This window comes from Gekko japonicus, unplaced genomic scaffold (assembly GCF_001447785.1).
Source record: "Gekko japonicus isolate JY-2015 unplaced genomic scaffold, Gekko_japonicus_V1.1 scaffold66, whole genome shotgun sequence".
Taxonomy (NCBI): Eukaryota; Metazoa; Chordata; class Lepidosauria; order Squamata; family Gekkonidae; genus Gekko; species Gekko japonicus.
In genome coordinates, this window is record NW_015163605.1 from 619,490 (window position 1) to 636,127 (window position 16,638).

The 16,638-nt window shown below is 42.8% G+C and overlaps 1 protein-coding gene across 1 annotated transcript in view; it reads right to left on the bottom strand.

Moving 5' to 3' along the window:
- Positions 1-2,883: 2,883 nt before the first annotated feature.
- PDK1 (pyruvate dehydrogenase kinase 1) overlaps positions 2,884-16,638 on the bottom strand; it is a 22,573-nt gene continuing 8,818 nt past the window's right edge. The window contains exons 5-11 of the mRNA XM_015407276.1: positions 16,108-16,203; positions 15,088-15,165; positions 12,146-12,222; positions 10,473-10,571; positions 7,544-7,654; positions 3,741-3,854; positions 2,884-3,642 (exon numbers count right to left, since the gene is read on the bottom strand). Coding sequence (XP_015262762.1) covers positions 3,502-3,642; positions 3,741-3,854; positions 7,544-7,654; positions 10,473-10,571; positions 12,146-12,222; positions 15,088-15,165; positions 16,108-16,203 — 716 coding nt within the window. The 3' untranslated portion in view covers positions 2,884-3,501. The remainder of the gene's footprint in view (positions 3,643-3,740; positions 3,855-7,543; positions 7,655-10,472; positions 10,572-12,145; positions 12,223-15,087; positions 15,166-16,107; positions 16,204-16,638) is intronic.

The window sequence follows — 16,638 nt, forward strand, 5'->3', positions numbered from 1 at the left end:
TTTGTACTCTGGGAATGAGTTGTAATGTTGGGAGAACTCCTGCCTGCCTCCCCTCCCCCAGAGGGTTGTAATCCTAGGATGGTGGCAGCTATATTCTGAAAATCTTTTACTTTCTGTAGAATCCTAGTGCAGCTAGAAGCTGGTTTTTGATTGTTCTTATCTTTGCTGGAAATATAGCTTGCAAAACTACCCGTCAGCTACAAGATCAGGTTCAGTTTTCAAGGTCTAGTCTTTTGGTGAAATGCATATTCAGTTCTGCCAATTGTAGAAGGCTGGCTACCAAATATAGTGGCTTAAATTCCTCCTTCAGAAGAAAATTCATTTAGACAGTTTTGAAGCCCTAAAAATTATATGATGAAAAATGCACAGCAATACATGTTATACAGCAGCATCACCCATACAATAAACTGAAAATCTCATTTGTAGAGAAATGCTTAAACTTTATTGCTCCTTATAAAAATCACCACAAGGCATTTTCTTGCAAGTCAAAATTTATTTTCACAGTACAAGATAAAAATTCTGAATACAAAATGTCTTAGAATTTCTACTTTATTCTTCCCTTTGCAAGCAAAATTTGTTTAAGCCTACCTGTATTACTAGCAGTAAGTGAACAATACCTATGTCTCATCATAAATTAATATTCTGAAACATAGTTTTAATGGGAATCAATCTTCGGAGGAACAGTAAATGAATTCACCATACCTATGACTGGGCAATGAGATTCCCACAACATACAAGCAGTTGTTACAGTTATCTCAAAACATTCAGTAGTCTGAATTCTTGAGCCAAGGACATACAGCGAATCACACCCATCCAACTAGGACAACATTTATGCAGATCCCCTGTTGATTGGGAGCCATTCACAAAGTAGTCTTGACAAGTGCCTGGCTGCATCTAGTTCACATGGCTATATTCAAAGTTCCCGTTATCGGATCAGGAGCTACAAACATAGCTCTAATCCAAAAGGTGGCTACGGCAGTTCAGATATGCAGGGATAGAGGTACTAAACAGGAGATCAGCATGTAGCTATGCATTTGGGTACTGTCTCTTCATGGTGTTAAACCTATTGTACTGGACCATGACAGCATTAATATACTTGCAAAGTTACTATATGTAAAGTGATGGCTCCATTTAGGCTTTCACTATGCCTTATATGAAACCCTTCTACCATTTTAAATGCCATTTTAATTCTACAAACTTACATCTATCAGTTCCGAAGTATAGGTAAAGGTTTTCAGTATACGAGGGTGCTATTCTGCTGTGACCCTTGCCGTCTAATCACACAATTTGGCACAGCCATTATTTTCAAAAGTATCATATTCCTGAGTAAATTTTTTAGGATCCCACTGTTAGGTGCCATTGCTCTAAATGTGCCTATCTCTTGTCATACTGACTTCCGTTCAGTTAACTGCGAACTGGTTGCATTCTCAAGTCTACATCTGCATGTTAACTGAGAATCCCGAAAAGGGGGGGAGGCAATCAAATCTATTGCAATTGTGTATGTGACTTAAAGCAATCTGAATGATTTATGATTGGCAAGGGTGCAGCAACTTCAGTGATCATCTCCTTGGGTTGTATGCAATACATGCTGTAGGTTAAGGATACATATAGGATTAAGAGACAGTAAGCACAGCCTCAGACAACACTTCACAGTTGAATGAGCTATTTGGATTTACAGCAACAGTTGTCAACAGTATATATTTTGAGAAGCAATAGGCTTCTTCACAATATGTTTACAATTTAACAGCCTTTCTGGGAATTCTAATTTTTTCCTTGCATGTCTGGCATTAAATTCCATAGAAGCTGCCTTGATAGCGGTAAAAATTTTGCTAGAGTTGTGTAAAACAAAGCTGATTTAATGCTACCACTTTGGCCTAACTGAGTTATTGGTCAAGAACACATGAATATCATTCACAGATCAGGATCTGCCTGGAAAGGTATGAAACGTTAGCTCTGGGTGGAAACTACACTATGTATTTGAGAACCGATAAATTTAAAATAAATCAATTCAATAATGCCTTTTAAACCAAAATAGTGTATCCAAATGCTTGACAGAGAAATACTATAAATGTCTAAGAAAAGTATTCCAAAAGCAATTTGACACCAAAATTCCAGTAGACACAGCAGCTGAATTGTCTTAAAAATCTGTTCCTAAAGACTGCTGTAAGAGCAAGCTGTGGTTAGGTGAATACACACACACACCAAGTTGGATCTGTGCTGCATGTTTCTGGGGGTGCAAAGATTTCTGCCCATGGAGTGCCATTTTCCTGCCTCCCCCTTCCTGCAGCAGTCCCAAAGGCCTTCCAAACTCTTGTTTCTAGGGGAGAGGGGACCCCTCCCCAGAGCAGAATGTGGTATTTCAGGTTGCTGTGGATGGGGATGTGGGAAACTCGGTGCATAGAAATCTTGATGTCTGCAGAAACATCTAGACTGCACCCAAACCATCAGCTGCTGTACAAGCACATCACAACAAACACCTGTGCGACCATGCTGGCAGTGCAGCTATGCAGTGGAGACACAGGTTTCTAGCTTAGTGTACCGGGCAAAACTAGCACATGGGTGAGATTTCAGGTTTGGGTTAAAGGGGTTTTATTTATTTTATGTATTAAAACTGGTGCCACGGTTCAGCTAGCTAGCACCGTTAAATAAAATCTTGAACTTCCACAGGTGAGTTAAAGGCCGGGCCTGCTTAACTTCAACTCAAATCATCAGCACCTTGAGTAAAATGGTACCCAGCATGGTGACAGAAAAAACTCTAAATACAAAATGCCTGCCTGTTTTGAGCACATGCCAGAATAAAACCAAAGTCCAGCTGGCAGATTTGAAATGTTCACTGAAAGGAGAGTACAGTATCTGATCCAGCCAAAATTAAGTGGTTTGGGGTTTTTTTTAGTTTCAGTGATCTTAGTGAGATTTTAAGTATATTTTCAATTACCCGACTGAAATTAAGAGGACTCAAGCACTTTAACCTGGATCAAGCACAAATTATGTACTGGAATTTAAGAACTTGTTTAACGATGGTTGGTATCTAGCACTAAAACCACAGAACAGTTTGAGTCCAAGGAACATTTAAAAATAAAACAAGTGGTTATCTTTTTACGTACTATCTGCCACGTCGTATGCCACTTGTGGAAGCACATGAAAAGAAAGCACTGTGCCAGAGAAGGGTTAACAAAGTGGTAATATTTTAAATAAAAACTAAGCCCCCTAAATACTTCATCAGAAAGTTTAGTACTATAATGTGTGAACAAGCTTTGTACAAATCTGTACATCTCAACTAGAATTTGTACCCCAGATGGATTGGATGAAGCAGCTTAAAATAAAGTCTGAAGCAAATGAATATGCACGATACTCTAGAAAAACCATGTTATTCTGGTTCCTGTTTAGCAGATGTTTTACCTTCCCTAAAATAAAATATTAGCACTCTGCTGGAGTAAACCTGGTTTACACGGCCCTGCCACAGCCTGGTGGTACAGCATCTTCAGCTTGTCCCATATAGTGCTATGTACTGCGGAATGTAGTCATGTCCTTTGGTTCACTGCTCGGGACGCACCAGTCATCTGCTTCATGATTTGCTGTGTAATGTCTCCAAGCTGATTTGTTATACACTGGCAGCCTTTCAATGGATTCTGTGGATAAAGCCTAGACAGAGAAAGAGATTGAGAGTGTCAGTGCAGCTTGCCCTATTGAGATTGTGTCTTTTAAATGGAAAGAATCGAAATAAGTGGAAAACTACATGCCTTGATAAAGATAACAGCGTCTGTCCCATAACCCTCTAAAGAATACAGCTTCAAATCTCCTTGGAAGTACTGAGCGTAAAGACGTGAGATGGGTAAACCGTAACCAAATCCAGCCTAAGCACAAAAACACATTTGAGTTAACTGAAACATCCCAAACATAAAAAACATAACTACTCAGTATTTCCTAAATTTACATGAAAGCAAGTCTGTTGCTATATGTCGAGAAGGGGAAAAATCTGTTAACTTTTACAAAGGAAAAGAGAATGAAGGCAACAATACAAGTTGGTACTCTTTTTTTTTCTTTCCCCCATTCAAGCCAAAGATGTCCTACCCAGTAGGAACTACAACTAGCAGCTGGCCTTGGTCTGCTTGTTCTTTCTTCACTACTGCTCCTCTGTAGCACAGTCAGCCAGAGCATTATTTTCTAGTACAGAAACCTGATAGAGCAAACTATTCCACACATTACAAAATCAGGGTTGCGTGCATCTAACATGAAAGGATTGCATGCAAACAATGGGTGTTGATTATAGGACCAAGGGCCACTTGTAACATATGCTTATCTCATGTTACAAGTGGTCCTTGGTCCCATAACGATACATGCCATTGACATGCAATCCTTACTACAGGGCTATGTTCAGGTACACACCCCGTACACCTATTAATTTTATAATGTGTCCCTTGTGTATCTATACCCTGTACCTGATACACACTTCTCTGACATGGATAGCTCAGGCTAGCCTGATCTTGTCCAATCTCAGAAGCTAAGCAGGGTCAGCTCTGGTTAGTACTTGGATAGGAGACCACCAAAGAAGTCAAGGACTGCTATGCAGAGGCAGGCAGTGGAAAAAACCACTTCTTCGTCTCTTGCATTGAAAACTGTTATGAGGTTGCCTCAAGCTGGCTATGACTTTAAGATCAAAGAACAAAACCCAGTACCTACGTAGCTTAATAAAAGAGAATGCAAGAAGGGACTCTGAGACACTGCAGAACTTCAGGCAAAATGGAGCAGAAGCAATGCACCTACGAAAAGCCTGTACGTTACGTAACCTGTTTGTCTGACCGGCTGTTCTGTGGCAGAATTGTTTTAACCAGGGAAAGGGCCTAAGCACCAACACAGACAGCTTTGCCTTAGTGTTGGGACCTAGTTAAGATCACTAGTGCAGGATTGTGTCACAGCTACTAGGTAAAGGAGCACCCAGGATTATTTAGTTTGTGGATTTCAGTAGCAAAGGAAAAGGATTCTAGGTTGTGCTTACCAGTGTGTGTCTGTATAAATTTGTTCCTACATTTCAACCCCTTCACTCAAGGAAAAGTTGCAACCTAAAGCAGAACTTGTAGCTTTTGAATGACTGTCTTTTATTGGGACAATGTTACTTAAAAAATCCTAATTAACGTTGTCTTAAATACTTTATTTTTATCACAGCGACATGAGCAAAATAAGAATACGGTCTTTTCGAAATTCCTCTTTGTGTCCAGTCTGAGAACAGAGATCAGAAAAGGGAGTTAAGTTTCTTCTTTCCGTGAGCTCCAATATCCTTGGAACTGATACTAGCAACCCTTAATGGAGCATCTCTTTTACTCTGGCAGTTTCTGTAACCTTTCAAGAGAAACAGAGCTGGTGCAGAAGTTACTGCAGTCAGATAATGGCCTGCATCCAGTTAGGTACCACAGGACTGTTAATATCAGAGGAAGAGATTCTTAGAAGTAAATGGTTCCTGTGGTTAGAAAAAAAAATCACATTTTCCAATTTATTCCATCTGATCCGAATTGTGAGATTTTTGTGACCATGGAAAAGGAATGGTCATCTTCCATTATTTTCCTGTCCTCAGACAATGGTCTTATGAATAAATAAGCAAACAGTTATTTCTGGATGTAAGTCCCTGGATTTCACCAGCTCACAGAATCTCAAAAAAACAACAACTGTAGTTAAAAAGTTCAGCATTGTCCCATTCCACTTGTTAGAAGCCCATGATCTTGCACAAGGCTAGGCATAATCAAAAGCATGGATCTGGGTTTCTGTGCAGTGCCTCTATAATGCTTGGTGTTCCTCCTGGAAGGCTGGTTGATTTATTTAGTATACTTATAGCCCACCTTTATTCCTGAGACCCAAGACAAATTACAGGCTGTTAAGATAATGCAATCAAATAGCATGAGACACCCAACAAACTTTTCTTTTTGCCATCGAGTCACAGCTGACTTATGGTGATCTCATGGGGTTTTCAAGGCAAGAGACATTCAGAGGTGGTTTGCCACTGCCTGCCTCTGTGTCACAACCTGCTATTCCTTGGTGGTCTCCCATCCAAATACTAATCAAGGCCAACCCTGCTTAGTTGCCGAGATCTGACAAGACTGGACTAATCTGGGCTATCCAGGTGAGGGCAAACAAACAACTAGGACAGCAAAAATTAGAAACAATGCAAAGAAGAAAATATGAGACGGTGGAAAAATGGGAGTTACAAAAGTAGAAAACAATACATTAAAAGCAAGATAATATATACCATAAACAGTGGAAAAGGTTACAATCCTGTTTCCTTTATAAAGCACCCTCCATTCCATTTTACAACAGCATTATTCCTTTTATAGAAATGCCCTCTTGAGCAACTATGGAATGAACGAAATGTTGGGGCTTGCCTGACCTCCTCAACCAAGCCATTCTACAAAGTGGAAGCTACAATAGCACGTGTACAGGGCAGCTGTGGATCTTACCCATTTGCAGGGTGGCACATTCAGACAGTTTTGCCCCGGCCCAAACTAGATGATACCTACGTCCCTGAGTCTGCCCTGGGGACAAGACAGCATTCTCTAGGAATGAGTTCCCACCAAGGAACTTCATTTAGCAGTGCCATGTGGGGGAGGGGTGTCCTCCTTCTGCACCAGTTTTTCTGACACAAAATAGCACTGGGGGCAGGGGTGTAGCCAGAAAATTTGGGGTGGTTGGGAAATCCTGTGGGGAAGGGGAGCTGGAGGAAAGAGAGAGAGAGCGGTGAGCCCACCCACAGCAGAGGAAGAGGACTCGGCTTGGCGACCGTGACCCCACTGCGCCTGCGCCAGCCCAGCCATGTGACCTGCCATCATGTGACCCTGGCTGTCTCATCTGGCACAGGGGCATTGAGGCCACTGCCGCCAAGCCGAGTCCTCTTCCTCTGCTGCGGATGGGCTCGTCGCTCACAGCTTGAGCCGCATTTAAAAGGGGGAGCCGAGTCCCCTTCCTCATCTACATGAGTCAGGGGAGGGGAATCTCCAACTCATTCTCTCTTGCATTTTGCAATTTTATTTTATTTTATTTTAAAAAACCTACCTATTTTTCAGTCCGGAAAAAGAGAAAATGAGACTGAAGCTTCCCTGGCTGTGCCTGGGGTCATTTTGGAAACCTCACGTGCATCATACATTTCTTAAATGTTATTTTAAAAAAAAAATCCTCCCCCAGGGTGGTTGCTTATTCATGAGGGCACTGCCCCCAAATGCCCCCCATGGCTACATGCCTGACTGGGGTCATTATTCTTATTCCCCCCCACTACCACCATTTTGGGTCAGAAAAAGAGCACAGTGGGGAAAGTGGGCGCCCCCTCTCCCCCTCCTGCATCACATAGTTCCTAAACAGAACTAGGTCCTTGGCAGTGCTTTTAAAAGAATTTCCCCGCGGTGTACTCTCGCCTACAAAATGGCGCCACATTCCCATTGTTCTGCTCTAACAAGCATTTCAATTCATGCTTGTAATAAACAGTGGATTCTGACTAAAAATAGTTAAAAATAAAGAAAAAACAAAGCGTTCATTTCTTAACAATGTAATTGATTGCACAAACCAGAGGTGTAGCTCGTGACGTCTCAACACGAGGACGTGGTGCAGTTGAATACATATAATTAAACAGGCGATCTATTTTCCTCAAAGGAACACCACCACCACGATCACACATCTAGAATGCAAAAATACCAAGTGTTCCTAAGTGTATAAAAATTCTTTTATTTTTAGGAATATGTTCCACAAACAGCAGCACAACTGAGTAGCCCTTAGAGCAGATTCAGACAGCAACAGACATGTTTGGCAAAACCAGTGTCACATTACAAAGTCCAAACTTCTTTATTTATTTACAAGTTTTATACCCCATCTGACTGCCCTCATCAAGGCCACCAAGGGGGTTAGCAAATTAAAAACACATGACAAATATACTTCATTAAAAACTATTCAACCCAGACAAAAACACATAATCAAAACATTAAAACCACAGCTAAAATTCACAAAAACAGCAGCTGAAACATGAGGCAAGAAGGAGGGGTTACTTATGGAACACCAGACCCCAAAAAAGGTCTTCACCCGCTGGTGAAAGACAGCACAGCAACAGAAGGGGACAGACTTTATGGTGTGTATCTGTAGACTTGGTAAAGTGCCTCGGTGTGGTTGGATTCTGCGCCATCATTGGATAAACAATTTCTTTATTTGTTTGGGTCGGACCTTGCCACATAGATCCATGTAACAGTCACCTCCGGACTGGACGAATGCAATTCGGTCTACGTTGGGCTACCCTTGAAAATGCTCTGGAAACTGCAGGTGGTCCAGAATGCAGCTGCCAGGTTGCTAACTGGGACATCATGGTCAGCTCACATTACTCCAATTCTGCAGCAGCTGCACCAGCTACCAATCAGTCTCTGGATCCAATTCAAGGTGTTGGTGTTAACCTTTAAAACCCTTAATGGTCTTGGACCCTCGAACCTACAGGATCGCCTTTCCTGGTGCAACTCCCTGTGCTCCCTTCAGTCATCCTCTAGGGGCCTCCTGCATGTGCCTGGCCCCAGGATGGCTTGATTGTCACCAGGGGAAGTGTCTTCTCAGTTGTGGCCCCCCTAGGGTTGCCAAATGTTACCTACCTTGCCGGCGGGGGACTCCTGCGTGGCTCCTGGTGCGCGTGCGCCACATGCACGTCACAGGGAAGTGATGTCATGACCATAGAGTTTTCCCTTGTATGGCCGTGGCCATGGCCCCAGCGTGCCCGGCGTCATAACGTCACTTCCCTGTGACGTGCACGCTGGGGCGGGGTTCCCCCCAGGGCCTGATTCCCCGGCGTCGGGGAATGGGCCTCTGGGGCAGGGGGATTTCGGCAGCCTTAGGCCCCCCTGTGGAATGCACTCTCGGATGACACCCGTGCCCTGCCCAACTTGTTTCGTTTCCGCAGGGCATGCTGGGCTGAATTGTTTATGTTGGCCTTTTGAGGGTAATCCACCTGTCTGGGTTGTTTTTGTTGGTGGTGTGGTGCTAGCCGCATATTTTAATAGCTTAACATTTTAATGTTAATAGTTTATACCTGATATTGGTTTTTATGTTGTTTTACCTCATTTATACAGTTTTAATGTTGTAAGTCACCATGAGAACCTTTTGGTGAGTGGTGACTAAAAAAAAAATTTAACACATAAACAAGTCTCCCTAAGGAGAGTTCCAGAGTTTTGGTGCCACAGCTGAGAAGGCCTTCTCCTGGGCTTCCGCCGGCCTAATCCCAGAAGGCGAAGGCATCCAAAGCAGGGCCCCAGAAGAGAACACTGGGTCAGATAGGCTCGTAAGGGAGTAGGCAGAAGCGAATGTTGACTTGCATGTAAGAGAATATAAAAGGCAAAGCCAATCACAGTGGTGCTGTTCATATTTTAATGTGACTTCCACTTTCTGCCTCAGGATCCAGTACTTCAGGCAATAAACAAGGTTTTTTGTATGAGAGCAAGAACGAGCGAGCGTACGTTTGGGTGTGACTGTATATCCCCAATCTATAATGCTGAGGTCTGCAACCTATCACTCAGTTTAGACCAAATATGGCTTAAAAAAAACAAATTAAATCTTTAAGTTATGGTACACTAGAGGGCCAAGTGAGATGCTGGAGTAACCAGTTGGTAGAAGAACAATAGGCAAAGATTTTCATGGCCTTAAAAAATTTACACATTTTTATATTCCTGTCTGCTCAAGGAGCTGTGGCTCAAACAGAGAGCAGAAATACAGTTCTTTTCTGACATCTATCAACCATCTTAAGATCTGAAACTGAAGCTTAGACAGGAAACAAACCCTCTTGTCAAAGGAAGATGTTATGGACTTCCCCTGTTACCACTGCACCTTGCTAGTGAAAGGTAGAGACACAGATTTTCTGAACTCAGTTTTTCAGGTCTCAGCTCTCAATATCGTATTAGGCCATCTGACTTCAATGCAGGAAATCTCATCAGGCCAGAAACGTTGGCTTTTAAGGGCTGCTGCTATTGCCAAACACCTTATCCTGCAACTCAGGAAAGCTGTGACCCCAATATATATTGACACCTGGACAAAAGAATTACTCGATTTAATTGTGAAGGAAAGAACAGCATTTAATAGACAGAATGCAGGAAATTCAAATGCGGCACTGATCTTTCAGGAATGTATGAAATCCGAGACAGCACTTATTTGTAACTGCTAGGATAAGTTTCCACCTTTACTTCCCCTCCTTCCGTTATTCACCTCCCACCCCTTTCTTTGGCCCTTCCCTTTTTCTTTTCCTAAATGTCCTTCTGTTCATCCCTTTCTGTTTCCAGTTCAAGGCTAAATGAGATGATGGCTTCATGGAAGGGAGAGGGTTGTTTGACAGCAAGTATTTTATGTTGGACCCCCCCAAAAAAACACAACCCGGGGCAGATATATGAAAGAAATGTGGAGTCAATTATTCCAAAAGAATTCCACTATTTGCTGTTAAGATGAATAGGAGATGACAGGGTAAACAAAGCAGTTACCTTCACAGTTAAATCCTCGTTGCCTAATGTGACGTGGACGTGAATTGGAGGGTAAACCCCTCGATCAGCATGGTGCTCCATGGTAGCCCTCATTGCATTCTAAGATTTCAGGAAAAAAATCAAAAGAATATTAATAAAATGCTATTTTATACCACTTTTGTTTACTATATATTTTCCTAAGTGTGTGCACAAACTGGACCAAAGTTTTTCAAATTTGTAAAAGGCTGACACCTATTATATTTGCCTCCTGCTTTATCGACATGGCTACCTAACTAGCCTAAATGATAAATTGTTGGTCTATAAGCAGGGGAGGGAGGGTGTCTTTCAACACCAAACTTGACTTTCAAAAGGTTTCATGTAAACAAATATGTAGTCTTAGAACTTAGCAAAGCGTATGGAGAATGCTCCTAATCTCAGTATAGTGGAACCTAAACAAGGCCACCAAAGTACTTTGGCCCTTCAAAATTGAAATTAGCTCCATTTCTTTTCAGAGTAATCTATTAAAAAACAAGTAGACAAGGGCATACCAAATTCTACCTGGAAGGAAGACTAGGGTTTTTTCCCCTCATGTTTTGCAAACAATTACAGTTATGTACATTAATTTAAAAATTCATTTGTGTATAATCTTTTTTAGAAGGAGAAGAGTTGGTTTTCATTAATTTAAAAATTCATTTGTGTATAACCTTTTTTAGAAGAAGAAGAAGAGTTAGTTGTTATGCTGTGCCTTTCTCTACCCTAAGGAGTCTCAAAGCTGTTTCCAATCACCTCTCCCCACAACGGGCACCTTGTGAGGCAGGTGGGGCTGAGAGAGCTCTGACAGAATTTTGACTGGCCCAAGGTCTCCAAGAAGGCTTCCTGTGGAGGAGTGGGGAAACAAACTCAGTTCTCCAGATTAGAGTCCACGGCTCTTAACCACTGTACCACACTGGGGGTTGTCTTACATTCTCCTTTTGAGTAAATAAGCAATGCTGCTCCGCAGGGTTCTGGAAAAGAATGGGCCTCCATTTCAAACTGAGCTTTAGAAGGGTCTTCTCACATTACTAGAAATGGCCCCAAGCATTTCCACACAGGTAACACGTATGGCAGTTCACCAGGCTGAATACCAGGCCTTACAGCAGGATTCAGCAGAATGCCTATAAAAATCCCCTTGGAGACCCTCACACAGAGCTTCAAGCAGAAAGGGATGGCTTATGTTCAGTGTTCTCTCTAAACTGAGTTAGTGTGAGCTAGCTCAACATTTTCTAGCCTCCAGCTCACACATTTTTGTCTTAGCTCAGGAAGAATGGTTCTAGAGCAAACTAATTTATGCAGCAGGCAAATCGCTTGCTCAAAATTTTAATCCCAGTAGCTCACAAAGTAGAATTTTTGCTCACAAGACTCCACAGATTAGAGGAAGCATTGATCATGTCCCAAGTTATTTTCAGGCACATATGAGATGGGTTAGGCTGAGCGCATCTGATTGGGCCAAGGTGATTGGCAGAATGGTGATTTGAACCTGGGTCTCTAACTACTCTACAGCACTCTAACCACTGTACCACAGTGACACGAACTACCTGTTTTTTAGCACTAGCAAATATGAGAGATTATCAGGTTTATCTTCCCTAAGAACTTTGACTAAAGAAAACAGAAAAAAGAGTAACTGCAACAACGTTTTTGTTTCCCATTGCACAAACCTTGAAAAGTTCAAAAACCATGTAGTAGAGGTGTGATGGAACATATACCACCTGCATGGGTTGCTCTGGTGATTTTACTGGAAGAGAAGGGGAAAGAAACAATCAACTGAATGTCAGACGGCCGCTATCAGTTTTGGCACTGCCTGAGCATGACTAAACAGTATGGCTCTTTTATAACGTTACATTGGCCAGGATCCAAAGAGCTAATTTAGGTATATTCAAGGACTTGCATGTGTCGGGGGATTTTAAAATTATTTTTGCCTTTGTACACTCCCCACCCCCCAATAATGTATTACAACTTCAATTTAAATGTGTTTCACAAGTAGTTTGCTGTGTGGAAGGCTACGAGCTGGGTTACTACTGAAGTAGCAGAAGTCTTCCTGCCAACCTAGCAGTTTGAAAGCAAGAAATAGCAAGTAGATAAATAGGGACCACTTGGGTGAGAAGGTAATAGCGTTCCGTGCGCCTCGGCGTTTAGTCATGCCGGCCACATGACCATGGAAACGTCTTCGGACAGCGCTGGCTCTTCGGCTTGGAAACGGAGATGAGCACCGCAACCCTAGAGTCGGACTCGACTGGCTTTCGAGCAAGGGAACCTTTACCTTTTTAGCAGAAGTCTGAAACATCACTGGTATGTGAATCAAGCAGCATGCGTATTTATATGTTTATACATTTTATGACAATGCAGTCTTGAGTTCCATTTGAACAAAATGTACTGAAATCTGGTTCTAGGAAGTTGAATGGATATTTAAATAAAAAATTTAAAAAGCGATTTCAATTGCTGACCACTGTATTGGGCAGAAACAGGTCTTTAGAAAAGGAATATTTATATTTACTAACTTCTTTAACTGGGATTAACAATAAGACTGGTATCTGTTTCCAGCTGCTGGAGCCAGATGCTTGGAAAGGCACGTCTGTCTCTCTTCTATAACCTTTTATATACACAGCAATTAATATCTGTTAAACCTTTAGAGTCAGAGTAGGCCTTATCTATGTTCGAAGACTAACGTGTAGCCTCAGCAGGAGAAGACGCAGGAACTGTGAATTCTGGCCTCATACTAATTTATATATTCAGAACGTATTTTAAAAGCAGTGCCTAAGACTTATTTCTCAAGTAAGAACCAACTAAAGTTCTGATTTAAGATGATAATAGTTGTACACTTGTCTGCAACAGCCAACAGCGTGGGGATTATCTGAGCACTCTCACACACCTTTTAGACTCATTTTATAAGCAGTAACTTAAAACTCCTCCACAGTAAACAGGGATAACAACTGGTGTTACACAACAGCAATAATTATGATAGATTCTACTTGCTCTAGGGTTGCCAAATTGGCCCGGGGGGCGGGGAATCCCCCGCTTTGGAGGGCCGATTTCCCATGCAACGGAAATCGGCCCCGGGGGAAACCCTGCCCCCCCCGAAGCTGCGTCACCAGAGGTGACGCACGACGTAGGGCACGTTGGGGGCATGGCCCAGATCTTCGAGGGGGAACCATATGGTTTCCCCCCCACGATCTTGGCCACACCCCCAACGTGCTACGCCGTGCGTCACTTCTGGTGACGCTCCGGCGGCACACGCGCGCTTTGCGTGCGCGCACACACATCCCCAGCCAGCTCCCGGAGCCAGAAGACGCTCCCCCGCCGGTAAGGAAAAAACATTTGGCAGCCCTAACTTGCTCTGGCAGAATTTTCTCCATCTACACACAAAAGAGCAGAAGGATTAAGCTCTCCCTTGATTTGCTCTCCCAGCTTCAAAGAGAATTTTATTCAAATAAAGAGTAAACATCGGTCAAAGAGTTTTGCACAGTTCTTATCAGACTTAAGTGAGCTTACTATATCCAAAGACCATGTCGAGCCTGTCAGCACTTTTGGAATTCTGAGAACATCTAGTGGGTATCATAAAATGGCTGACATGCAAGGCTCAGCAAACCACAAAATGGATGCTATGGTGGGTACAACCAAATGTTGGGGGCTTCCAAGCCAACCATTGTTCTAGAATAGAGCCAGCTGTTCCCAAAGGAGTGGTCCATGAACCTCCTGAGCTGTTCTGAAACACCTCCAGAGCAACCCAAAGCAAAGGAAAGCCTGAAAAACAAATTGTTTTTAATATCGCATGTAGTAGACACTGACACTGTATTAATGCACACAATAAGTTACAGTATCTGTCAGTACTACAGAATGAATAGACCAGGGATCCCCAATGTGTAGGGTTGCCAGGTCTTATCTGGCTGCTGGCAGGGGGGATCCAGTGTCACTCTGGGAGTCTGTGTCCAGTGTCATTCCGGAGGTGACATCAGGCAGGACGCTCTAGCATTTGGGCAAAAAACTATGGTCATCATAGAGTTTTTGCCCAAATGCTAGTGTCCCCCGTGTGATGTGCCCAGCGCAATGACATCACCCCTGGGCGGGACAGGGCTCTTTGGGGGCAGGGCTTCCCCGGTGGGCCAACTGACAGGCGGCGGATTGGGGGCCCTGAAATTGGGGGGAAATCCACCCCCATTGGGGGGATGGCAACCCTACCAATGTGGTGCCTGCCAACACCTTTTCTGGAGCTCAACAAGTGTTTTTAGGAAGTGGGTGGGGCCCAGTAGGGCTTTTGTCCAGCAAAGCTTCTGACTGATTACTGGAGATCTGATTTGCTGTGAAGATTTTTTAAAAATGTTGCTTTGGCAGCAGCTGCCATCACAGCACAAGGATCTGCATTATACTACTAAAGTTAAGATGTGGCAATAATTTTGTGGCTGGCTCCGCCTCCTGCAGCACCCATTTTGTTGTTGCGCCCATCATGCTGTGTCAGAATTCCAAATTTGCCCACAGGCTCAAAAAGGTTGGGGACCACTGGAATAGACGCATCATGCACTGGATGCTTGACCAATAAACAGAAATCCTTCTGCTGGCAGTGTCTGAAGGAAAACACAAGTCAGTTCCCCCTTCATGTTCTTACCATTCCGTTCTTCAAGTAGAAGCTCTGGAGAGCTCATGTAATATAAGTCACAGAGACTCTTTGCGTTTTCATAGCCATCTGTAGGAAATTAAAGGCATAACAAACTTTAAATAGGGCATGGTTTCCAGTCCTGAAAAACACAAAATGCTCTACATCTTACAACAGCACTACAGATAAGATTAGAATTTCAACATCCAATTCACATGCAAAAGAACCCCCTCAGGAAAGCTCCTCCATTAGCATGTCACAGCCTGGGAAACTCCTACAAGATAATGAATCAACCCTACCCCACCTTCCTGAGTAGATATAAATTACCTGCCTACCATTTTTCTTCTCACATTGACACAGAGAGTATTCCATCTTTCTGTGTTATACCTCTGAGGATGCCAGCCAAAGCTGCTGGTGAAACATCAGGTACCACAATGCCAAGACCACGGCCATACAGCCTGGAAACTCTACAACAACTAACATAACAAACTTGTTTAAAACACTCGCTCAAGTATACAATCTACTGTCTACAGTCTTCAATGTCTCCTTATGTTCTTGGAGGAAAGACTTTAAGGGCTGACCAGTTTTACTACTCCAGAATACAATTTTGAAACCTGTGGTTGACATTTATCATACACTTCTCCTGTCACAGCAAGTTAAATTACCAGTATAACCAGGACAGTCCATTTGCTGTGATCCCATGAAAGTACAAGACACGTACTTGGTGTAATTACCTGCTTCTTGAGGATTTCAGCTTATTTGAAGAAAAAAGCAAGTTTCTATGGTTGGGAACTGTGTGTCTGAAAGTGTGTGGACAAAGCATGGTAAAATCTCAGAAGCCAGTTGGATCGCTGTGGAACATTTCCAGTGGTCAAGAGAATGGGCTTTGAACATCACTTTCGGTGTTTGCAGGCCAGCAGAACTGAAGCTATGAGCCCCTGATGGAATTAAACTAGAGACAGCCAGCAACCTGCATACACTAACTCCAACTATTCTGCAGTAATATGTCAATATTGCCTCCCTAAATCTTACCTTTTATAACTTCAACGACATTGCACTTCGGGTCAATACTTCCAATGTGTTTCGGGTGAGCTGGGTTAACTTTGACTTTCCCCCCGAACAACATAGCTGCCAACACACACAAAAAAGATAACGAGAATGCATCGTAAGTGATTTCACAACTTATGGGCTTTGAGAGCAACACACTGTACAACTGAAAGGCAAACTCAACACCCACCAAATGTTAAGCAGTATACACTAAGAAAGGTATTAAAAGAAGCAGCAGACACTTAAGTGAAGGGCCCCCCCCCCCCCAATATAAGGCAGTACTTACTGTGCTGGTTAAGCAGCATTCTAATTGAAATGCGACTCATGAAAAAGCGGTCTAAGAAATACTGCACGTTCTGACTGGTCACTGGATCGACTCCATAATGATCCTTATATTCTATCACTCCCTGAGCCATGGTAGGAATGACATCGTTGTGACGATTTCGGATCGTTATCACAGTATCTGTAAAACTGAAAAGAGGTGTGGATTTATTATTATAGATATCATTATAAATC